Below are 24,678 nucleotides of genomic sequence, written 5' to 3' on the forward strand. Positions count from 1 at the left end.
TCTAATCACCAATTTGCCACTAATCTCTGTGACAAAGATTATTTAGTTCACTGATGAATGCACCACTTCACATGCACATCGTCTCAGTTAAGTCGACACACAGTTAACAGTATTTGTCTGACTGACATCTGCAGATTTCAGGCTCTTATCTCCGCCCCTCTGGCACCACATGGTGATGAAAACGAACCCTCAGGTGTGTCAGTGAAAGCTGCTCTGACAGCTCCGCTTCCTGAAGACGAGATGAGTCACCGTGCTGATTTACTGACACACAAACTGATGCAAAGAATGTGTATGAGAGAACAAACCTGCTACACTTCTGTGCCATATGTCCTCATCCTGTGTGCGTGTGTGTGAGAGAGAGAGAGAGAGAGAGAGAGAGAGAGAGAGAGAGAGAGAGAGAGAGAGAGAGAGAGAGAGAGAGAGAGCCATGCAGACTGCAGTACAAAAGGACAGATGTCCACTCAGCAGTCAGCAGAAGGGGACGTGCTGTTTGTCCTGGGATCTGTGCGTGTGTGTGTGTGTGTGTGTGTGTGTGTGTGTGTGTGTGTGTGTGTGTGTGTGTGTTTGTTTGCTGCTCTGGCCTCATAAAAACACGTTTATAGCCAGTGTGTCATTTACAGAGCAGAGATTTACACATTCATTTATTCTGTCCCCGTCTCCCTCTGTCATCAAACGTCTTTCTTTCTTAACATTAAACTCTTTTCATACGGCTTTAAGTTCTGAAATCAAATCTGTGGCATGTAGTTTTTTTTTATTTTAAGTGTGTAACACGTGAAACATTTTGCTTCCCAATAGATAGAACTAGCTTTTGTGAATTCCTTCTTTTTTGTTCAAAGATGATTGATCTTTTTGTTAGGGTGAGATATTTTTATGTTACCACAAACAACTGTTAACTTGCTCTCTTCAAAGCAACCAGACTCCACTGACAAAAAGAGTCATTTTACCTTGCAGAACAAGGGAGTTGTTTGCCTTCCTCTGTCTTAGTTTTCCTGTGCTTCCTGTGTGCTACAGAAATATAGTGTTGGACCTGAAGTAACTATTTAACACTCAGGCAATAACACAAACAAACTAACTGATCGAGGCAGTGGTACACAGTGTGATGTTGTAGCAGACCTCTGATCAGCCGGTTGCCGCTCTTAAATTCCAAATATTTAACAACCACAAGATAGAAATATCGTTAAAATTTGCAAGGATATAGTTGACTCTTTGTTCTCCCCTTAATGCCACTATTTGATATCCAAAAACTCCTTTTAGATATTCGTACTTCAGACTCGGTTAGTCAACACAGAGCAAATGTCTTTTTGACAGTGGGTCTGGGCAAGTCGATCCTTTGTTCTGCTACCTGCCATAATGTTTGAGGCTGATATCAGTGTGGCTCCTTTTAAATACAGGTGTCACATCTCTGAAAAATGTAATCTGGCAAATTTTTCTTCTCCTTTGTTGAGCTAAGCTCAATTGAAATTGACTATAGATTGGTTTTGATGTGACTTTTTCACCTGCTCTAGTTAAAAGGTCTTTTTCTCCTCCTTCCTCCTTCCTCCTCCTCTTCTCCTCCTTTCAACTTTTCTGATCCATGTGTGTGACATCCCCCGAGGTGATGTTGAAATCACTTCATATTAACGCTGCAGCTTCCCCGTCCTGCTGCAGGAAAATGATTATAACAGACAATGACAGTGTGCAGTGTGAGTGTACATACACACTGTGGGAAAAGCCCCACATGTTCAGCACTGACCTAATTGTGTGAAGGTACAGAGGAATGGATGTGACATAATCATGTGACCCGCTGATGTCTGCTGGTGTCTATCACAGCCAAGGAGCTGCTGACATGAATTCATCCAATATGACAGGAAACGGATCCCTCGTTTCTTAGATCCCATCTTCACCTCTCACTTTCTTCCTGTCAGATCCTTCCAACTTCACTTCCAAGAATCTTCCAGATCCTTTATTAATCAGATCATTTCTACATCACCTCCTACCTACATCAGACCCTTCCTACCCCAGACACTTTCTGTAAATCTCTCCTATTTCAGATGTGTCCTACATCAATCCCCTTATAAATCACTTCCTTCTTCATCAATCCCAGCCTACATCACTTCCTTCCTACATCAGTCCCCTCCTAAATCGCTTCCTTCCTCCATCAGTCCCCTCCTAAATCACTTTCTTATTCCATCAGATGCTTCTTAACTAAAACAGTTTCTGTCTCAGTCCCTTCCTACATCAGATCCTGCCCACATCACTTCCTTCTCCATCAAATCCATCCTACTTTAGTTCCTTCCTACATCACATCCTCCCGACCCCATACACTTCTATGTCAATATCTTCCCATTTCAGATGCGTCCTACACCAATCACCTCCTACATCACTTCCTTCTACATCAAACCCCTCCTACATCACTTCCTTCTACATCAAACCCCTCCTACATCACTTCCTTTTACATCAAACCCCACCTACATCACTTCCTTCTACATCAAACCCCGCCTACATCACTTCCTTCCTACATCAATCCCCGCCTACCTCACTTCCTTCCTACATCAATCCCCTCTACATCACTTCCTTCCACATCAATCCCCTCCTACATCACGTCCTTCCACATCAATCCCCTCCTACATCACTTCCTTCCACATCAATCCCCTCCTACATCACGTCCTTCCTACATCAATCCCCTCCTACATCACTTCCTTCCACATCAATCCCCTCCTACATCACTTCCTTCCACATCAGTCCCCTCCTACATCACTTCCTTCCACATCAATCCCCTCCTACATCACTTCCTTCCACATCAATCCCCTCCTACATCACGTCCTTCCTACATCAATCCCCTTCATTAGATCCTTCCTACATCGAAACCTTCCTACATCAGATACTTTCTACATCCTTTCCTTCCTACATCACATCCTGCTTACTTCACTTCCTTCCTAAATTAGATAGGTCCTTCATCTCCTTCCTATGCCAGATACCTTCTACATAATTTTCAGGTCCTTCTGACTTGAAATACGTCCTCCGTCAGAAACTTCCTACAACCCCTCCTCCTACATCAGGTACTTACTGCAGTGCCTCACCTCCTTTCTTCCCTCGTTTTTCAGATCTTTTCTTTTTCAGATTTCTCTACATTAGATCACTCCCTCAGCAAATATGTTTACCCTGAGACCTCTCATCCTTTCAATCCATTCCCTCTACCTTTATCAAATTCTTCCTCCTTAAGTATCCTCCTTCTTGTGTCTCCCACATCCACAGTGCAGTGGCTTGGGTTCACCCCCCGAAACACCAAACATGGGTTTTCACTTTTGAATTCTTGTTACTTCCACTCTCTCTATATGTGTGGGTGTAAGTGCTTTCCTGCTTGTGTGTGTGTGGTGCAGCTCTTCAGCTTGTCATATTAGCTCTGCAGGGAGCCCACGATGGATGAATGGTGCTTTAATCTGCTTTGTATTGAGAACAGGGACAATCACCGTGAGAGCAGGATACCAGAGCACACACACAAACTGCCTGAGTCATATTCCTGCAGTTTACAGCCTTATGTAACTCTGAAGGCTAATGGGCTGTTACTGACAACTGATAGACACCAGCAGGATGACTTTATGGCTAAATGAGCTGCAGTGTTTCCTCTGAAGGTCGAGTAAAGAATGACCGCCTGCTGCTCAGTTGTTGTTGTCGTGTATGGGCTGTAAATCGTCCACCCTGCCCTCTGCTTGGCAGAGACGCTGCAATAATTAAGATTTACGTAGTCCCTTGGTCTGATTCATGATGATTCAAACTACGTAAAAACCATAAACCACATGATGCCAACAGGTTACCAGAGATTCAGTTGTGGTTCTAAAATACAAAAGCCAAAGTGTTTCTTTTTTCCTTTACCCTGCTTTGTGAAGAGTAAACCCGGCTTTTAATGTTCGGTGTCTTTCCTGTAGTCACAAATCTACAGGGTACAAAGTTAGACCAAACGTTGTGACTTCCTGTCCGTAGCTCTTCAATGCAAGCCATTCGGTTTCTGCCGAAAATGTTAATCTTTTAAAAACCTCAAAGATTTCTTTTTATAAACAGGCGCATACATTTCCTTAAATCAGTGAGGAACACAACCTTAGGAACTAGTGCATTTCTCTGGGACTATTTTCTGCAGCGGATTAATTCCACATTTGCCGCTATATTGAGTATTTGGCACAGCAGGACGGTGTTTGTGTGATAGAATCAAAGTAAACTACTCTGTGTGTGCATGGAGGAACATGTCCCTCAGTGCTGCAGTTTGACTCAGTGATGTGTTTTTAATAGTAGTAGACAACAGTGGAGCTCTGTGGCGCAGAGGAAGAAGATAATCAGGCTTTCATTGAAAACAACTCTTGTTAGAAGATAAATCCTTCAGAAAGAAAACAAGTAGAATATTGGTCAGCATAAAAGTTGTTTAAATAATAATAACATGATAAAAATATTATTCACAATAGACAAGAATCGAACCCGCTGTTTAATGCCAGCATTCACAGAGACTACTGGTATAACATAGGGCTGTACGATTATGGCCAAAGTGATTATCACGGTTATTTTGATCAATATTGAGATCACGATTATTACTTCATTAACACTTTTGATTGCTTTGGACACTTTCAGTTCCATGCTGCGCTGCATTCAGGCTCATGTACAAATTTAGCATCAAATTAAGACTTGAAATCAGGCTCTTCACCTGAATGTGGTGCATCATGGGTAATCAGTGTGTCTCTGGGCGCTGGGTGGATCGGGTGTCTCTGCACAGCGTCTCTGTACTGGATGTCTGACGTGACGCTGGAGGACGGGGAGCAGCTCGTTCTTCCTCTCGGCCTTCACACACTCATCATGCTGCACTTGGTTCTTTCAGCTGCTTCATGAAGTTAGTCGTGTTGCTTTGCGGCGCAGACGCAGGTTTCATGACCTCTCTGCTGATTATTGTTTCTTCTTAACATCACTTAAACCTGAAACACCTCCAAACGAGCGCTGACGAGCCGTTTCAGGGGACCAGCTCTTCATCTTCTGTTCAGACATTTGACTTTAGTTTCTCCGACCGTCTCTGTTGTTTACTCTTCCTCTCTAAACTGCTGCTGAGAGGTAGGCGCTCATCACCTGACATGCCAGCTCCCCCAAAAGTGAAGCCCGAACCTCTCCATCGCCCCCTGGGGGAGCGGCTGTTTTGAGATGCAGCAGAGTTTTCTATGGGTGGAGCATTTTAAACCACCGTCAGTCATGTTAACTGAATTGTGGGAAGCCAAATATCGTGATCACTTTACGTTTTTACTCTGAAGAGGTCAAAACTCCTGCAGTCCTTGTGGTGTTAAAAACGTCATCTGGAGGGGAACATTGCTCCTTATCAGGTCATCTTAGAGACTCACACTTGTGGTAATCCAAAGTTTTCAGTACTGATTCTGCTTTGGTCAGTAGGTTAGAAGGTGTCCTACTTGTGTCAACAAATAATAAAAGAAATTGTTCAGGTAAGTTCATGAAACATGCATTTGAGTTTTGATCAAACCAGACCTCCAGCCTTAAATTGCTTAATCTCTATGACACAAAGAACCATCTTCTCAGCTCCGACATAAAAACCCTCTTTTCCTTTTCAACATGTATGAAAATCAATTATGGTACATTTGAAGTTCTTTTCACACAGTGTGAAGTCTTCATGTTGTAATTATATCTGCTGTGTGGGTGCATTCAAAGGTAAAATCCACCTCCAGAATCAGTTCTCTCTCTATCATTACTGTGATGGGTTTTAATGTTGAAGCTGATCTCAAGTGTTTCCTCCTTCTTAGTTTCCTCTGTATGTTTGTTGGAATGAATCCCTTGTATGTTGTAACTTCTAATGCAACTTTTTGCCATAAGATTTTGAACATTTTAATACATTTTGCAACACATTAATACTGAAGTACTAAAGTCACCCGGTACATCCCGCAGAGATGATTTCAGGTTAAATATTCCTTTAATTTCACGTGTTTCTTTCCCCTTTTCTCTCCCGCAGGTGAAGTATAAGAAGGATTTTGAAGAGAGTAAAGGTCGAGGGTTCAGCATCGTGTCCGACACTCCAGAGATGCAAAGACTCCGAAAGACCCAGGAGCAGATCAGTATTGTATGTGCGCACACACACACACACACACACACACACACACACACACACACACTTTCTTACTGTATTTTCCTCGTGTTTGCGTGTGCGTGTATGTGTGTGTGTGTGTGTGTGTGTGTGTGTGTGCGTGCGCAAGTGAAATGTATGCGAAAGAGTGGGGTGCACTTTGGTCAGTAAGCACAATCGCACACACACACACACACACACACACACACACACAAAATGTCCACATCATCAAGCCCTCCAGTGTTGAGCACATCAGCTGTTTGAAGAGGAGCTTCTCCTGAAACCAGCGAGTGTAAGTGACCATGTTTTCTATTTATTTTCATGCATGTGAAGCTGTCAGATGTAGTACTAAAAAATGTGTGAGCAGCTGAGCACACCTGGGGCCCTCGGGGAGTCGGGAGGGCGGATTTACTTTATGTGGACTTGAGCTTGTGGGAGAGCAGGTGCTTCAGTAGCTGACCTGAGAGGTTGACGTAGCTCACAGCTTAAATATGTACACAAAGCTTCGGAAACACTGCAGTTAATAGATTTCGGCGGCTTAAATTAACCTTAAACTTTTATGTCTGTCATGTATCTTCCAAGTTTTATGAGGGTGTGATTCCTTTTCTGATGTCTCTGTATGTGTGTGAGAGCGAGTGTGTTCATACAGATGCTCTACCCCTGTGTCTCCCGATGACCCGGTGACCCTCAACAGAAAAGGTAGTGTGTTTATCTTTCTCTGTTATCCTCCATAGTTTCCCTCTTAGAAGTTATTTTAACTTCTACATAATCCTGTTACATCCATCCATCCATTATCTGTGACGCTCATCCTGTTCAGGGTCTTGGGGGAGCTGGAGCCTATCCCAGCTGTTATTGGGCGAGAGGCGGGGCTACATCTGGACTGGTCACCAGTCAATCACAGGGTGACACATAAGCCGCTTTCCGACTGGTCAAAAAAACCCACTATCACTCGGCTTTTTTGCTTAGTGTGAAAGGTTACAATCAGCATTCAGACCCGGGTCACATGACTCTGCAGTAGACCCGGTAATTATCTCCTCGGCTCCGATCGGCATTGATGGGAACACAAAACCCGATTGACACGCTAATCTCCGCCCCCTTTCTGGTGCGTGCTATGCTCCGTCGGTAACTTCTGCGACTCCTCATCATCTCAGCTACAAACTCTGCCCGTCTCCGTCCGAGCAGCGCTCGAACATCGTTCCAAATTTGTCGGCGTCAAGTTTGATACACAAACTGAATCAGTGATAGATACAACAAAGACCTAACCACCGTAACATCTTCACTGGTTACTAACCCTGTCTCCGGCGCGTTTGTGACGTCAGGCGGTGACGCAGCAGAAAAGAGACCGACAGGAGGATACTTCACTGACAATGGGAAAAGAGACAATCTGCATCTATAAGCGGGTTTTCTCTGGTCTGAAAAACCCACGTCAACGTGCTAATTTCGATGGGAAAATGGTTACATTCGACGAGCATGTGTTTGGACTGTGGGAGGGAAGGAGGGAACACACACAGGCACGGGGAGAACATGCAAAGTCCACACAGAAAGACCCACTACGTCTGAACCGGGATTCGAACCAGGAACCTTGTAGCTGTGAGGAGACAGAGCTAACCACTGCACCGTGCACCGTGCTTTGAATACGTTATTGCATAATGTTACCTGCAGTGTAAAAACGAGGTGACATCTTGTGGGTGGCAGAGGGTGGACAGGAATTGGCAGCAGGAGATGGTTGTTTGCAGAATCGATGATTTAATAGATCTAAAAAAAAAACCATAACCTCCAGAGCAGAACTCAGAAAACTTACCCTTAAGGTTGGACAGATTTTATGGAGTTACTCCAAACAATGACATCACGATGAGCAAAAACAGCAGTGTAGGAGTTCAAACTGTGTTAGTTATCGGTCCTTCTCATGTCAAGCCTCACTCTCTTCCTCTGTCGATTTGCATTTTCTTCTTCTCCTCCCTGTCCTTTCTTGTCCATTGTCTTCCTGTCTGTCTGTCGTCTGCCCTCCCCCCTCTCCTGTCCTCCTCTGTTTACCTGACCGTGTGATCTTATTATTCCGCTGCGTAAATACACCACAGATTCTCTCTCCTCATTTGTTCCACTTTAATTAAGACATACACACATTGCCTCTCTTTCCAATGGTGTGACATTCAACCGCCCGCACATCTTTTATTGTATTACTCAGCTATTTTCAAGGTTGACCTGGTGATGAAAGCAGAGGAGAGGGAGAGGATGGTAGTATGAGGACAGTCAGAGAAGAAGACTTAGAGAGGGAACAGACAGAGAGGTTTATGTTCATTTGTTGGTGGAAAAAAGGAAACAAAATAGAAAAGATAGAAAAGATGTTTGGTTTGGATGAATCTCAGTATTTCACACACACAAGTGTGTTATTCTGCTGAGCTGTGGCTGGCAGTGAACCTGGTTCACATCAGGACGAGATCACAGGGATCTCTCCCAGGAAAAGCTTTGTGTTTCCAAACTCATTAACAAGATCTGAGGGAGAGAGAGACAGAGCTCCTGGTCACAAGGCAGCCTTCAGTTTTTTTAGCCATCTCTAAAAACTGTCTTTCCCACTTTAGCTTCAAGTGGAGACAGATTTTCACCAAAGCCGTGAGTCCTCAGAGAGCCTTGTTTACTGTGATTCTGGGTGAGACAGTGATGACTGCAGGCACGGGGTGCAGCCAGGACTCCACTGGCAGGACTCAGCTGTTATTCAGGCCACAGAAGGGATGATGCGTTCAAAGACCTGATTAATTAGTTTTGCTCTGTTGATCTCTGTGTTTATGTCTTATTGGTTTATTTCTACGCAGGATTTTGTACTCCAGATAATCAAGAGAGAATGAGATATTTAGGGCCAGAGCACCGACACAAGGAATTTTTCTTCTTCTTCTTCCTGTCTTTGCCGGAAAGAATTGCATTTTTGGAGTTTTAAACATGCCCGATATGTCATACATTTTTGCACACACTTTGAGTCTGGCGAAAAATTTGATATTTTAGGGGTCGTGGGCATGAGTGTTGCAAAATGGCTCCATAGTACTCCCAAGAACAATTTCCAAAAGGTTACTTGGGTGAAAGTAACATTTTCAAATTTGCACCTATCAAATTTGGTAGGTATATATATGGGGTCAAGATGCACAAAAAAGCCTCTTGCACCTATACCTCAAACCCAACAGGAAGTCAGCCATTTTGCTTTGAATTTCAAAATAAGGCAGATTTTTGGCTGTTGCAGGCTCCACACTTTAATATTAGCTTGTTTTTACATATTTGCATATATGTTGTCTTATGTATACTCTTTAATTGTAAAGTGTATTAGGACTGAATGCTGAGTCTGCACTGCAATTAATAATAATAACAATTACGTTTGATTGAAGTAACACAGAAGAGTTTAAACGCTTCAAACAGGTGAAGTACCAATAAGAGGAAAATAAAAGGCATTTCTGGTATTTTAAACACTGACCCTTTTTTAAAAGAAGTTTTGAAACACTTGGTGTTTTAAATGGTTAGTTCTGGTCCAACACAATATCTCTGTATCACACAATTACTCAAAAAAGCTTACCAATCTAAGCAGGGGTAGACAAGGTAAAATTGCTGTTTTTGTTAATGGAGTCTGGTGTCTTTGAAGGCAGCTGTTTCTGCTAAAAAGGATCTGTCTGTTACAAAAGTGTCTCTCTCTGTTGGGATCCTTTCTGTGATCCTTTCTGTAATTACCATCCAAGGTGGTCAATGGCATAAACAAGTCGAGGTACTTCCATGTCGTCAAATACCAATTCTTTGTCACAGCCCCTTTCAGTGTTTCTCAAATGAACAAGGTAGCGCCTGATTAGCAGCTGTGTCAAGCAAAGTATCGTTTAGCTGCTTTTTTCTCTGTTTCCAACACATTGGAAAGGTTGTAGTTAAATAATGGTCGGTTTGGTCAGTTTCACACACAAAACCTTCTTGGCTAAGTTCAGGAAACACTTCATGCTGTTGGTGGAATTCATAACTTTTGGTTTCGCATGTGATGCCAACTGAGGACTCCTGGTTGAAAGTCTTGGTATGTTTGACCGGTCCATAGCCCCTGACTTCCAACTCAAGCAGAAGGTACCCATCTACATCACACGTTCACCCACCTGCCCTCTTTCTTTTAGGTCTATACATGTTAATATTGTAAATTAAGTTCTCCGTTATGCAGACGATTCAGTGTTATTGGTGATAAAGGAGTCTTTTGTTGTCGCACTGAGCTCTGCTCTGTTAGTGTTTGTGCCATTTGGCAGGAGATGCTCATTTGGCTGAGAGACAGTCAGATCTGCTCTGCTGGGTCTTTATCAGGTCGTTGTCCTGTTTACCTCAACTGCCATCTGACACTCACAGCACACACCAGACTACCTGCTGCCTTTGAGTCTTATATTGGCTTATAACTTGTCTCCACAGTCATCACTCACACAGAGAAGTACTAGCTGTCTTTTTATTCATTCTTTTCGGTTCCTCATCTCCTTCTTGACTTTGTGTTATGAATTCTTGTTTTCTTGCACCATCGTCCGTCTCATTGTGTAGTCCTAATATCCCAGGAAGATGAGAGGGTGACATGGCATCAATTGTTCCTTTGTTGTCATGGTTGGTGTAAGCAGGACAGCAGGAAAAGGACCCAGGCTCAGATAATTCATGCAGAAAGTTGTGCTGATCAAGGATTTATTGATAAAAGAAGGTTTGAGGGCTCTCCGGATTTGCAGGAAGGCAGGTACGATGATATAGCTCCAGGTGACAGTTTTATACACATGGAAGTTTAAGCGTTAGTGAAGTTTTGTGCAGTCTAAGTGTGTGGTAAATTTAACATTCCTTCCAGCTTACTCACCTTCTACCCTTTGACCTACACACAGACAACAGACACACATTCATGCAGCATGTACCAGTCTTTGCTTTGGTACCGCACACCCAGCACTGGCACGGTGACTCAGATGAAGGGCACGGTGGCGATAAGGTCTTGAGTAGAGGGCTAAATGTGGAAGTTATGAGTGATAAGAAGTACCCGATGAACCGACACCCAGAAGACAGTCAGCCATCACAGGAGGCAGTCAGGACTAGACGGGCAGTTTGGTTGCTTACAGGTTTATAATTCAGATTTAACGAAGAAGGTGAGAAGGGGAGCCCAACATCAAAGAAACGGAGAGAGCGTGCAAGACATTCAGAAACAGGAAGGTTAACAAAGACGCTGAACAAGCCTTAAAGAACCGGGAAGGAGACATGAGAAGATCATTACAGCAGAGAAGGCAAAACACTATTTAAGATATTCAGAATCAGTGAGTAAGTGAGACATTGTTCGGGGCAACTACAACGATCGGAAAGGTCAAAAGCTAACCCAAACACTGACGACACCGAGAGGAAAATTCAGCGCGAGACGACCGTAAATTAGACAAGGTGAGTACAACATTGTGGAGGCTGATTGCAAGAACAGGAAGCCGAGGAAGCTAACAAAGTGCACTGAAAAACATTGATATGCTACGACATTCAGAAGGTGTTTCCTGGAAGGGTGACAAAGAGTCTGGAAGGAAGGACTGAGGAATTTACCTCTGTGACTTTGATGAAGCTGAAAAGGTGACCTTGACCCTGTGTGGACAACCATACCGCGAAGGATTCAACAGACAAGAGAGTTGGGCAGAGTGCGACAGTGGACAGTTTTAGTAATAAGTGGTATTTTCCAGTTAATGTTTTGAGTTTTTAATGGATTTTCTTTGGTCTGTGAGATGGTTTTCAGCTGGTTCGTAGCCCTTTAGATCCATAGAAGTCTGGACCTGGACCTGTATACTTTACCAATATGGAAGTAAACACATCCGGCGTCCAACTGTAACTCTGTAATCTCAGACTTAGACTAGTCTGTCTTTTCTTTGGTGCTGTTTCAAGTATTGGCGAGTACGCTAGCCCGTGCATCAGTCTGATGATGTAACTTTTAAGCCCTGAATAATATCAACTTGTTTCACCCTTTTCTTCTTCACCGCTCCAGAACAGTAGCCTACAGAGAAACCTACGCTGCTCTGCCACCATGGAGGTACTATGACTGCCACCAGTTAATGTTGTTTCAGAGCAGCAAAGAAGAACCGATTTCTGGTCTTTTATTACGTTACAATAGCAAACAACAACAACAGCATCCTTATTTATTCCGAGATTTATTTATTGATCTTCATTCTGACTGACTGTCAAACTGCTCAACAAAAGTAAGTTGGCTGTCATACACTCTCTTAGGCTGGTAATCCAAAAGTGACAGCAATCATATCACAAACAAACGGGCTTTAAAGTTTGCAGTGGGTGTTTTTAGTTCCTCAAATGGCAAATTCAGGCATCAGAATGGAACATATACTTTTAATGCAAGTTTGATCCAAGTTTGCCAAAATAAAAACACATCGCAAAAACCAGGTTTTTATGAAGTTATTCTAAACATCTACCTCATAATAATTTCTACATACCCTCACGTGACTTTGTACCAATTTGGACCCATTTACGGAAATATTAGATGCTTAGATCAACTCCTGCAGGCGTGTTAGAAGTCAGGTATCATTAATTGCTATTGTAGTCATCCTGAATTGGCGGTCGTAGGCGATGGATGAGTCAAACAATGCACAGCTTTCACCCAGAAGACCAGAGCTCGAACCCCTGTCTGACAAAGTCAGTGTTGAAAGGGGGGCACATGTTTCATATTTGACCAAGGCCCTCTGGCACGAGTCTGCGTGTTGTTGGAGTTGTCGGACGTCCTTATCTCCTTTTCTTTCGTGAAGGATGTTCCAGTGTTTTCTGTGCTTAAGGAGACACAAAAGGACACATTTAAGCTCCTTTCCTTCGATTTTAGAGAACTTGACCAGCTCTTATTGTGGCTACTTAGGTACGTCTGTGTTATTTAACTCACTTCTGCAAATCAGCCCCTTTAACTTCCCCTTTAATGATCCGGACCTGATCCTTCTGTTTTCTCTTACCTTCTTTTTATTACCTTTGCTGTCCAGTCTGTTTAATGTTTTTTAGTGTTTTATTAAGTTACATACATAGAAAATAGCATTTTGAGTGCCCTGAACCTAAACATTGATGTGCTTTGTCCTCAGAGTTTACTGACATGGAGGAAGAGGAGGCCCCAGCTGCTCCGCTGTCTGTTGGAAACATGAAAGAAGTGATGACAGTGGAGGGAGAGCAAGAAGTGTCTTTCCAGGAGACGGTGGTAACAACAGTGACCACACTTACCACAATTGTGGACACGACTACGGCAAGGACGGGTGCCGAGGGGAAGGAGGAGGTCGAACCTGACAAAATGGAGGAGGAGGAGGAGGAGGAGGAGGAGGAGGAGATGGATAAGGAGGAAAAGGTGGCAGAGATGGAGGGAGGAGAAGAAGAGAGTGGAGAGGAAAAGGAGGGTCAAGCAAAGAAGCTGTTGGGAGTTTGGGAAGCAGAGGTGAGAGCTTCCTGCTACTTAACTCGACATAAACAAAATGAAATATTCATCTCAGTGAAAGCTTCAAAACAATCAGACAGACCAAACAGAATAATCATGAGGGACCGAATCAGCAAGCGCTCAGGCCTGCAGATCTTTATAGATCTGTTCCGTGTCCACGAACCAGCTGATTCATTATCTTCTAGACTTGTTTTGTGCTCGTGTGAGATTTTGGGGAAGCTCAGGGGATGAAGAAAGATTTTAACAAAACAAAGATCTCTCTCAGCTTTTTGGGGCGGCGGTTTAGCTCAGCGGTTTGACCGTGCGTCCCACGTACAGATGCAACGGTCACGGGTTCGATTCCCACCCTTGGCCCTTTGCTGCACATCATCCCGACTCTCTCCTTCCCTGTTTCCAACACTGTCCACGTTCCTCTCTCTCTCTATAGGCATTAAAAAAACACACTGCATCCCTCAGCTTCTTTATTCACCTGCACAGTTAAAATCAGTTTAACGCCTTTGACGGAATTCAGAATGATTTGAATCATTTCTTTTTCTTGACTTTGAATCGTCACAACAAATAAACAGACTATAATCCTTATTATTGCAGTAGCTGATGTCATCTCACAGGAGGCAGTTTTCTATTATTATCTCTCCCCACCTGAGACCTCTGAGGCTGGAGGCATCATGTCTTCATGTTGCCCGCCCATCCATCTGTCCCTCACATTCATGTAAACTCCACATCTCAGCGACGCCTGCAGGGAACTTCATCCAATTTGGCACAAACATCCACCTTAACTCAAGCACGACCTGACGGGACGTTAGTGGTCAGAGGTCGAGATTCCTTTTCGAAACGATTTTGGACATAAAAATTAAGAAGTGACGACACAGTTTTTCACACAAACAAGACAAACGTTAAACCTCCCTGTGACAGCAATGTGTCCTGGAAAAACACTTCTTGCCATTATGTCACTGCGTCAAAGAAAACGATGCCATCCACAATCATTAACGGACAGTCTCCCCTCATGAGTCGACCTAAAGAAGGAGAGACGTTCTCAGGTCTTATCTTCTTCTTGCAAAGGATGTCGGCGTGATTTTTCTGGGTGGTTTGGCCTGTATTTGATAGATACAGCTGTAGAGAGACGGGGGATAGAGAGAGGGGACGACATGCAGTAAAGGGTCGGACTTGTCATTCTGTGAGGATGTAAACTGGAACTTGACTGGTTGTTGGAAACACCTGTGAGGCTGTAATTCTACTTTTCCTAAATATAAAAGATGACACGTTTTCAAATGTTCCAGCTCTTTGCTTTTTTAATTAGATCATTCTTTCTATTAATCAGATTTCCAGCTTTAATACGCGGCTGCTCGGATTGTTCCCAAACTGTGGCTGAGTCCTGTGTACTGCCTCGCGCCTTTGAGGATTCTGCTCTCTTTGATGAAGTCTGCTGAGAGGCAGATTTAGTTTGTCTGCAGAGAAACCCCCCTCTGGGCTCTGACTGGGAGTCTTTGTGTTGACCTTGGCGTGGGACATCGCCTGGCACTGCAGGTTCTCATTCAGGCTCAGAGAGGATTAGTGAAACTACAAATGAAAATGTGCCATTATTAGCTTTTGATAGCTGGATTTTTAGGACTCAACCGGCCTGTTAAGTGAGCGAGGGATTAACGGTGCATGAATAAGGAAAGTTTCCTGCGGTTGACTCACAGGTTTCTCTGTCTCTGGATCATTGTTGGGCTCAGACGGATAATTCAGTTTGCCAATATTGTCTTTTTATTACCAATTTAGACCAAAGTAAGTGGAGAGATGTAGGATCCATGCTGCCATTATAGATGGAAACACTGGGTACTCATCTTTATGGCATTACAAATGACTTACTGTAGATACGGAAAATCTCAGCACAAAATATGTAACTTTTGTTGTTACTTCTGATTACATTTACCTTAAGTCTCCTGTGCACTTCTGTGTTGTCAGGCCTCCTCTGATGCAAAGCCTCCTCTACCAGACCCGGCGTTTAACAGGAGGTGCAGCCTGCTCGTCAGCGAGGTAACTTCATTCATTCTCTCTTCACGATTCTCTTTCATGACTGTAGTTCAGGTGCGCTTCGTGTGTCAGGTTCATGGGTTATTACAAACAATCAAAGAGCAACAGGTTCCTCTAACTCTAACTAAAAAGCACTTTTTACAGAAGAGATGGATGCTGTGTGTCAGTATGTATTTGGGAACTGTCTTATACACAAAGTAGGAGCCAAACAAACATAAATGTTTAAAGTCCTTTTCCCTGCTGGATCAGAGAAAATCCCTGCATTCCCTCGCCGTGTTTGAAAGTTCCTCATTTAAGAGTCAGAAACTCTTTCTGTTAAGCCCCTCTGTTTCAGTGTCCTCCTACCTGCTGAGTATAATTAGTGAACTGAGCACGAGTTGCACTTATAAGGCTCATGATTGGCTATTTGACCGTATCTGCTCCGGTGTTTTTAACTGGTGGATAAAATATTTTTGGATGTGAACTTTTCCACACGTGTAAGCAGCGAGGCGTCTTCCTCCTCCTCCGCCTCCTATTCGCTTCTGAGCTGAATGCATGATTGCTATTGGTTACCATCCCCCCAAAGATCCAATGAGTGGCTCTTATTTAACTCAGAGGGGATGCATGCTCAAAGGAAAAACGCCTCTCGACTCCTGCTACGGCAGTTTGACGCTCTTATTTGGCAGTTAAAGCGCTGAATGAGGGTGAATGTCGACGTAGGATGTGGGAGGGTGAGATATTGATTCCCTGCTGTGAGTCAAACTTGGCAGCTCGGCTCTTTGCAGCAGCAGTGACTCATCAGCCCTGGTGGAAGCAAGTCAACCCACTTCATAGAATCAGCTCCACTTCTTCCTCCAGCTGCTGTCGCCCTGCTGCCTGTCTGTGTGTCCCTGTATCCGTCTTCAGACACGCAGGAAGACAGTTCAGGGCATCACTTTTACAAGTTTAGTCTTTGATGACTCTCTGCCATCATCCAGAAGCTTCCCCCAACATCAGGTAGTGCAGCAGCAGGATTGTGGATCTGTGATAGTTCAAGCCTTTGCAGGGCCATGCAGAGGCCGTCTACGCTCTCCTCTGCAAAGACACATTTTGGTGACTCAAAGGACATCGTAGCTCTAAAGGTCCGGTACAAAGGACATGACAGCCCGGAAATCCAGCTGGCAACGAGCACAGAGGTCAGATGTTCCAGGATACAGCCAAGATTTGGAGAAGTAAAAGGCATGACAGCTCCTAACATGCCACTGATAACTGACGCAACCATGGAGGTCTAGTATTCCTTTAGCCAAGCCCTGGTGAAACAAAGGACGCCAAAGCTCCCGACATCCAGCTAGAAACTGACGCTGGCAAAATGCAACCAGTGGCCAATCTGACTAATCCTACTTTAGTGCCTCCCCAAAGCAGGGAAGGAGTCGTAGACGGCCACAAAGACGGTCCCACCTGCCTGCATGCTCGGGCTGTGGCCAGTGTCTATCTTCTTCAACTTTTCCACGATGTCCACCTTGATTTTTACGTTTGAAAACCCGACCCTAGCAGAGTCGGCATTGGGAAAAGTTTCCAAGTGCCGAGAGCCTCTCCAAATGAGTGATTTGTGGTCACACATTTGTCATCATTGTCCAATAATAATCACAAAACTGAAACCAACATGAGCAAAATAGCATCTCATATCTTCTGGCACTTTCTGTTCTGTGGCCCACTCTGGATCTTTCACAGATTGGGGTGGACAGCTTGCCATCTGTGGATGAATTCAAATGTTCTCCTGGGACTGCTCAACAAAATCTGTCTGTTTTTCAACCAACCGTCCAATCAGACCCAGCAAAACAACAAACTGCAGCACATGTTGCAAAGAATTTCCATCAGCACGTTGGGCCTCGTACGTCCTGTAAAGTAATGCACTATATGACAAAAGCAAGATGTGTCTGAGGGAGTATAAACTGCTCTTTCTTAAATCACAACTTTGTTTAGGGATCAAACGCTTCAACAAAAACTGATCAGAAATGATCACAGAAAGGGAAAAATGAGTGAATGGATGAATTGATTGGGTGGATCAATGGAAGGATGTTGGATATGGATAGATCATAGATTGATGGATGAAAGAACAGATGGATGGATTGGTGGATAAATGGTTGGCTAGAGGATGAGTGGATGAATAAATGGATTGATGATGCAGGGATGGAACAATAGAAGGATTGATTCATGGATGAATAAACAGTTCTTTATTCATGCTGCTGACGGCTCCTTTTACAGTAAAGCTTTGCAAAACCACGAACACAACGCTCTTCTTTGGGATGAAGAAGCAGGAGTGCAATAGAAGCTTGATTGGAATATGAACACACACAGACTTAAACACTCTTTGTCTCCGCCCTGCAGGTGAAGTATAAGGAGGACTTTGAGAAGATGAGGGGTCAGAGTCTGTTTGTTCCAGGAGCCGAACTCATCCACTCCAAGAACATCAGCGCTGTCATATCTGAGGTCTGCACACACCACATACATGACTGAACTCTCTGTGAAGGAATGATTACCAGACCCAAAATATGCCCTTATTCTTTAGGTCTAGAATTGGTCCTGGTAAAGATAGAAGTACCAGAGCATACGGCTTTCAGTCAGTCTCATATCCACTGTTGTGATTATTTTTACCTTTAATATGTGTCTGTTTCAGTCAAAGTACAAAGAAGAGGGAAAGAAGGAAGCGTCCATGTCTTTGTACTCCATCCTGCCAGAGACTCCTGAGACTCAGCACGCCAGAGAGGCTTCAGAGCTGCTGAGTGAGGTATCTGATGAGAGCATTGCTCCGTAAGACCCTCAGCAAGCTGTGAACAAGCTTCATTTGAAAGCATTCTCAACCTAAGACACGAGTGGTTTCTGAGCCTCAAATACTGAAATATCTGATGATTATCATTGATTTTGGGTGATATTGATTATAAAAGAGGATTCCAGCGCTGAAGCTGTGTTTGTTTGTTTTTCAGGTTAAATACAAAGGAAATGTGAAGACGGAGATTTCCTCCTCTCTTTATTCTCTGCTGCCGGAAACAACAGAGACCCAGTTTGTCAAAGAGCTGACCGAGTTACTGAGCCAGGTCAGACATGAGGGGATGGGAAAGGATGGAGGGATGGATGGATGGATTGGGAAAGGATGGATGGATGGATTGTCTAATAAATGGATAACGAGAGCATGAATGGCTGAATGGAAGGATGAATGGGTTGGTGGATGGATTGATTGGAAAGAATGGATGTAAAGATGGAAAAATGGATGGATGGATAAATGAAAGGGTGGAGGATGAATGGATGAATAGATGGATGGCTGATGGCTCATATGGACGTATGGATGGATTAATAAAAAAAGGATTGTAAATAATGGATGAACAGATGTTTAGATTGATGGACAGATGAATGATTGATGGATGTATGGAAGAATGAGTGGGTGGCAGGATGATGAACAAATGAGGCTGTCTGGATGTTTGGCAGAATTGAAGACAGGATGTAAATGAGCTGATTGGTGGATCGATGGATGCTAGAGGGTGAGTGATGAGTGCATGACAAGAGCAAGAATGGATGAAATGTATAGATTGACGTAGAGATGGATGAATAGGTGAACAGCTGGATGATGGAAGGGTTAATTGATAAATTGATGGCTAGAGAATGAACGAGCAAGAGATGGATAGATTAGGATGACTGGATGAATGGTAAAAGGAGGGATGAATGATTGGTTGTAATGATGGATACATAGGTAGATTGACTAACAGGTGGATAGATGGATGGATTAACATGATACAGGGTTGATGAATACATGAATGAATGGATTCATGTGGGCACAATTAGGGAATTAGAGTGCTTGGGTTCTTCTTTGTTTTATAAATCCACTGTTTTTGGTTTGGACTTGATTAAAATGTTGTCTCCCTGACCATTAGTCAAAGTAAAACCCTCTCTGCTCCCCAGAACAAGTACAAGGAGGAAGGAAAGAAGGAGATGAGCAGCAGTTTGTACTCTCAGCTTCCTGAAACCTCTGAGACGCAGCTGGCCAAGGCCGTCCACGAGTTCCAGAGCGAGGTACTCCAACAGGATATTCATTCTGACTTAAACAGCAGCTGTGTTTCAACATATTTCATCAGTTATCTCCAGTCTGGGCATCAACGTGCAGAGTTTATTTTATGCAGCAGCTGCGGGCTCCATTAAGCTGCGAGGCATCCCACTGCAAATGAATTAGACACCAAGAGCAAACACATATATCTGACTTGAACTTAAGCCATCAGGAGAAGTCATGGTTACACAAGTGCCACTAAAGCATAAAGTCGTGTACCAACAGTGGTCTTGTTGATCCGATACAATCTGATCTGATGTTGTTTTGCAGAAAAAGTACAAAGAAGACGGGAAGAGAAAGGCCTCCATCTCCCTCTATTCCCAACTCCCCGACACTCCAGAGATACAACACGCTCTGGAGGTGTCGCAGCTTCAGAGTGAGGTAACCAAACACGCACACATTGGAACATTTCAAAGCATATGAGGCCCTTTTTATCTTATGACAGATTTTGGGTTCTGAATGTAGTAGAAAGTAGAAGTAGAAGATCAAATCAGCGATTAGATCACTTCAGCTAGCAGCCACGAAAGGGGCTGTAATGGCTGCAACAAAAGAGCCTGATCAAATACGTCCGATAAAAGTTCTTGTTGTTTCCACTGACAGGCTCCGATTGTTATTCTAAGCGTCTGACAACATAACACAAAGGATCCCTACAGAGACAGACCCTTTTAAAGACCAAGATGCTGCTCTGTAAACCAGAATACGCTGTTACATCGCCCTCTTCAAAGCCACCAAACTCCATTGAAAAAACAGTAACTTTACCTTGAAGAGCACGGCGGTTGCTGTTCTACTCCTGCCTCAATTACTTAGTTTGATTGTGCTTTTGTGTAACACAAATATTGTGTTGGATCTGAACTAACTAATTTAAACACACCAGTCTCACTAAAACACAGGGAAACTGATCCAACAAGGCAGCGGTACACCAGCGACTCTCTAAGTTAATTTACTGGTTTTGTTAATGGAGCCTGGTGGCTTTGTAGAGATCAATGTCACTGCTGATTCTGGTTTAAAAAAAGAAGCCAAAGGCCTCTGAAGGGATCCTTTCTGTCAGTTTGTCAGACAAAAACAAAACAAGTTCCCAGGATAAAGAATACCACATTGCCCTTCAAGCACAACCAGTAGTTTTAACCCAACACACCAACAGCGGTTACACTGTCCCTCATGTCTCTCTCTCTCTGTCCCTTACACTCGTGTTCTCAGGTGAACTATCGCCCTAAGCTGCTGGTTAAAGGAGCTCCGTCCTCTCTTTACTCTCAGCTGTCCGACACCACAGAGATCCAGTTTGCCAGAGAGATGACTGAGCTGCAGAGTGAGGTAGAGCACACTGTTTACACCGTGTACAAAGAGGTCGTTATCTCTGTTACCAGTGTTAAAGTCAACATTTGGTTGATGTGTAAAGTTCATTCCATCGTATTTACGTGGGGAATGTATTTGATTTGCTTAGAAACAGCCTGGAATTTGTGTTTAGGTTTAACAAGTCAGAATTAAGGCTATAAAATAACACAATAATAACAACGTTCAGAGCTTTTAATTAGGTCCTGCGATTGTTTTGCTACACAAACATAAAAACGCTGATGGTTTTTAGTGTGTGAGGAGATTTAAGAGAGAAAAAGCAACGTAGAAGTGGTAAATAAGCACAAGATTAATATTTTAATTGATTGACAGATTACAGTTTAATCACAGACAGAAATAAATCTGTTTTCTCCACCTCTGAATCTCCAAAATGTTTTCCTTTGATGTTTTTAAAGAAGGACACTCTCAGTCGGCCGTAACAAAATCTCATAAAGACGATTGAGAACAAGCAGACAGTCGATAAAACCTCTGACAGTTAGTTTTGAACTGTTCCCTTAAATCACAAAAGCATTGCATTAAATAAGACATAGTATCATCACTCCTGCTAACGGCAGAGGCTCACTTCTGACAGGTCTGTTGTCCTCTCTCAGAGTAAATACAAGGAGGGAGGCAGGAAGAGCCTCTCGCAGAGCTTTTACTCTCAGCTCCCAGAGACGGCAGAGCTTCAGTTCGCTAAAGGTGTGGCTGAGCTGCAGAGCGAGGTAAGACCATCTACCACAAATACATGCACAATTTATCAGCACTCAAAAAAAGTGGACAATTGCTTTTTGTGTGTATTAAAAACCTCAAATGCGTTTTTATTTTCAGATGCGGTACAAGGAAGCGGGCAAGAAGGGCGTGAACTCGTGTTTGTACTCTCTTCTGCCGGAGACGTTGGACACGGCTCACGCAAAGGAAGTGTCTGAGCTGCTCAGTGAGGTATGATAACATCACATCAAATAAAGTCACAGACAATAACAACAATGATGTTAGGTAAATAAATGAGTTAAAGGGGAATTCTGGTACTTTTAGACCTTGGCCTTATTTCACAGATTATAGTTACAAAAACTTTTGGAATTGCTCGAGTAGATTGCTTCAGCCGGCAGTAGAGAACCTTTCAAGTCAATTTACGTTTATTTCACTTAAAGTCCTATTTTTACACATTTTGGGTCTAAATTACAAATAGGTAAGAAAAAGTTCTTGAATTGCTCCAGTAGACTTCTTCAATCAGCAGCTTTGGAACAGGCTGTAATGGCTGCAACATAATCCTTGATGGGTCAAAGGTCGTCCACTAAAAGTTCTTGTTTCCACTGACAGGCTCAGATTGTTATTCTAAGTGTTTGTAACAAAAAGGTCTATCTCTGTAGGGATCCTTTCTGTAATGTTGTCAGAGGAAGATGATTGTTTTAACCACACACAGACGTTACATCGCTCTCTGCACACACACCAGACTCCATTGAGAAAAACAGTGATTTAACCTGACAGAAAACAGGACTTGCTGCTCTACTTCTGCTAGTTTGTTTGTGTTGTTTTATTGTTTTGGTGTTTTGAGTGGTTCATTCAGATCCAACACAATATTTGTTTATCTCATAACACAAACAAAGGATTACGTTGCAGCCATGACAGCTGGTTTAGCGGCTGCAGGTTGAAGCTATCTACTGGTGCAATTCATTGCTTTCAATGAGAGCCTGCATGATTGTTTTTTTTTTTCTCTTAAAAAAAAACTAAATATTTTTTATTCTATTAAGCTGACATTTACTTTCCACTTGTTAAAAATATAATCTCAAAGACTTTCATGTAAATAAATGTCTGTTAAGTCTCCATCGCCGAATGAGGTAACACAATGTGACTGAGCCTATGGCCCACTGATGAAAGCTATTTGCAGTATGTAGTATTATTATGGGCTGGGTGTCTGTGGCGGCGCCCAGTTAGTGACGCGTTCTCCATCAGCCAGCAGTGGTTGGTCTGCCAGAGAGGGTAGGCGGAGCTAAGCGGCTGCTTTTCCGCTCTCTGCAAGTGTTGCGAGTAAACAGTAATCTACTATGGCTGAACAAACAAAGAAAAGATGGATGACTACAGATACAACTTCAACAAGAAGTGAAAATCCAAAGAAGAAGAAACAAACTCGACGCTCAGATGAAGCAAACAGTCTGAAAAGGAAAGCGACCGTCAGCCAGGAAAATCAAGAGTTACAACCGGAGCCGACCGTGGACGTCACACATGCAGCACTGTCTGGATATCTGGGAAGTGTGCGCCCGCAATTACCATTTATCGCCATGGGTGCCACCAAAGAGAACGTAACTGAGATCTTTAAGATTACAGCTCTAAATCCAACATTAGCACACGACGCTTAAATGACTTTTGTGGGAATCTCTTCTGCTTCTGTTATTTCTTAAAAACTCACAGCAGCATTAAAGTAGGAGATCATAAATTCTACATTTTATTCTGCTATAGAAATGTAACGGTGAATTTTGTGGGGTTTAATTTGTCTTCAACGTGCCCTTGTTTTATCATGGTGTGACTGCAGGTGAAGTATAAAGAGGACGGTAAGAAGGAGATGAGCATCAACCTGTACTCTCTGCTGCCTGAAACCATCCACACCCAACACGCTAAAGAGGTGTCAAACCTGCAGAGTGAGGTACTTTCTTTTCTATACATTAATGACTAGAAATGTTGTCTTCTCTGACTGCTGTGAACCTCGAGTCACTTTCTGGAAGATTTCCACTTGATAATTTAAACACTCAGCCATGGAGATCGTTCCTTTGATAACTGTCGTGTTAATGAATAGTCAGGAATTCAATTCAGCTCAAGGACTTTTTGTGTAGAATGTTAGCATGTGTTAGCATGTGCAGCATTCACATCTATTCCAGTGCATTTATCCCCTCCTGTCTCCTGCAGGTGAAGTACAAAGAAGGTCTGAAGCAGAGGATTCAGAGCAGTTTGTACCATCAGCTCCCAGAGACCACCGAGACACAGCTGGCCAAGCAGATGTCTGACCTGCAGAGCGAGGTACAGGACAGGAGGCCACTCTTTTTCTTGTTAACATGTTTAAGGAAGATTTTTTCATTTTTAAACCTGGGCCTTATTTTTTTATTTAGGGCTCTAAATGAGCCTAAAAATGTTTTGTTAATGCTCCGGTAGATGTCTTCAGCCAGCAGCTGTGAAACAGGCTGTGATCACTGCAACGTAATCCTTGGGGACAAATGCTCCTGATCAAAGTGCGCCCGCTAAAAGTTCTTGTTGTTTCCACTGACAGGCTCAGATTGTTATTCTAAGTGTGTGACAACATGACAGAAAGGATCCCTGCAGAGATAGACCTTTTTGTTACAGAGGAAGAGGATTGTTTTAACCACAACAGGCCTTTACAACACTCTCGTCGAAGACACCAGACTCCAGTGAAAAAAACAGTTATTTTACCTGACAGAAAACAGGAGTTGCTGGTTCGCTGCCTTGATCGGTTAGACAAGTCTGTCTGCGTTTTTGAGCAGCTTTGTTTTTTTAAATGATTTGTTCAGATCCAACACAACATCTGCGTAACACATTATAACACAAATATGAATCATTGAAGGCAGTGGTAGAAAAGAACTTCATGTGTTCAGGGAGGTTAAATTATTGTTTTTGTCACTGGAGTCTGGTGGCTTTGAAGAGCAGAGGCCTTGTGGTTAAAAAAGCTTCTTACTCCTTCATATTATCTTGAAGGTTAAATAAGAAGACACCTCTCCGCCACTTTTCACTCTTACAGTCGAGTTTGAGGTTTATGTGAAGCTCTCCTGCAGAGAACAAAGTCCTCAG

At 43.2% G+C, this 24,678-nt stretch overlaps 2 protein-coding genes across 5 annotated transcripts in view; both read left to right on the plus strand.

Annotated features, from left to right (window-relative positions):
* The window catches only part of LOC138595703 (LIM zinc-binding domain-containing Nebulette-like), a 34,857-nt gene extending 28,102 nt beyond the window's left edge, over positions 1–6,755 (plus strand). Inside the window, exons 4-5 of the mRNA XM_069667071.1 lie at positions 5,969–6,137; positions 6,712–6,755. Of these exons, the coding sequence (XP_069523172.1) occupies positions 5,969–6,137; positions 6,712–6,755 (213 nt within the window). The remainder of the gene's footprint in view (positions 1–5,968; positions 6,138–6,711) is intronic.
* The window catches only part of LOC138595572 (nebulin-like), a 68,727-nt gene continuing 50,270 nt past the window's right edge, over positions 6,222–24,678 (plus strand). For 2 of the 4 annotated variants that reach the window (XM_069666869.1, XM_069666867.1), the window contains exons 1-13: positions 6,222–6,778; positions 13,144–13,487; positions 15,435–15,506; positions 17,850–17,951; positions 18,139–18,249; positions 18,446–18,556; positions 19,416–19,526; positions 19,828–19,938; positions 20,755–20,868; positions 21,498–21,608; positions 21,715–21,825; positions 23,414–23,524; positions 23,785–23,895. In XM_069666869.1, the coding sequence (XP_069522970.1) occupies positions 13,155–13,487; positions 15,435–15,506; positions 17,850–17,951; positions 18,139–18,249; positions 18,446–18,556; positions 19,416–19,526; positions 19,828–19,938; positions 20,755–20,868; positions 21,498–21,608; positions 21,715–21,825; positions 23,414–23,524; positions 23,785–23,895 (1,509 nt within the window). In that variant the 5' untranslated portion in view covers positions 6,222–6,778; positions 13,144–13,154. Of the gene's footprint in view, positions 6,779–12,819; positions 13,488–15,434; positions 15,507–17,849; positions 17,952–18,138; positions 18,250–18,445; positions 18,557–19,415; positions 19,527–19,827; positions 19,939–20,754; positions 20,869–21,497; positions 21,609–21,714; positions 21,826–23,413; positions 23,525–23,784; positions 23,896–24,678 lie in introns of those variants that run through there. The other 2 variants (XM_069666870.1, XM_069666868.1) reach the window with 2 other exon arrangements.

Source organism: Semicossyphus pulcher, unplaced genomic scaffold (assembly GCF_022749685.1).
Source record: "Semicossyphus pulcher isolate SPU_LCO1_2020_fin unplaced genomic scaffold, fSemPul1.0.p SCAF_18, whole genome shotgun sequence".
Classification (NCBI taxonomy): Eukaryota; Metazoa; Chordata; class Actinopteri; order Labriformes; family Labridae; genus Semicossyphus; species Semicossyphus pulcher.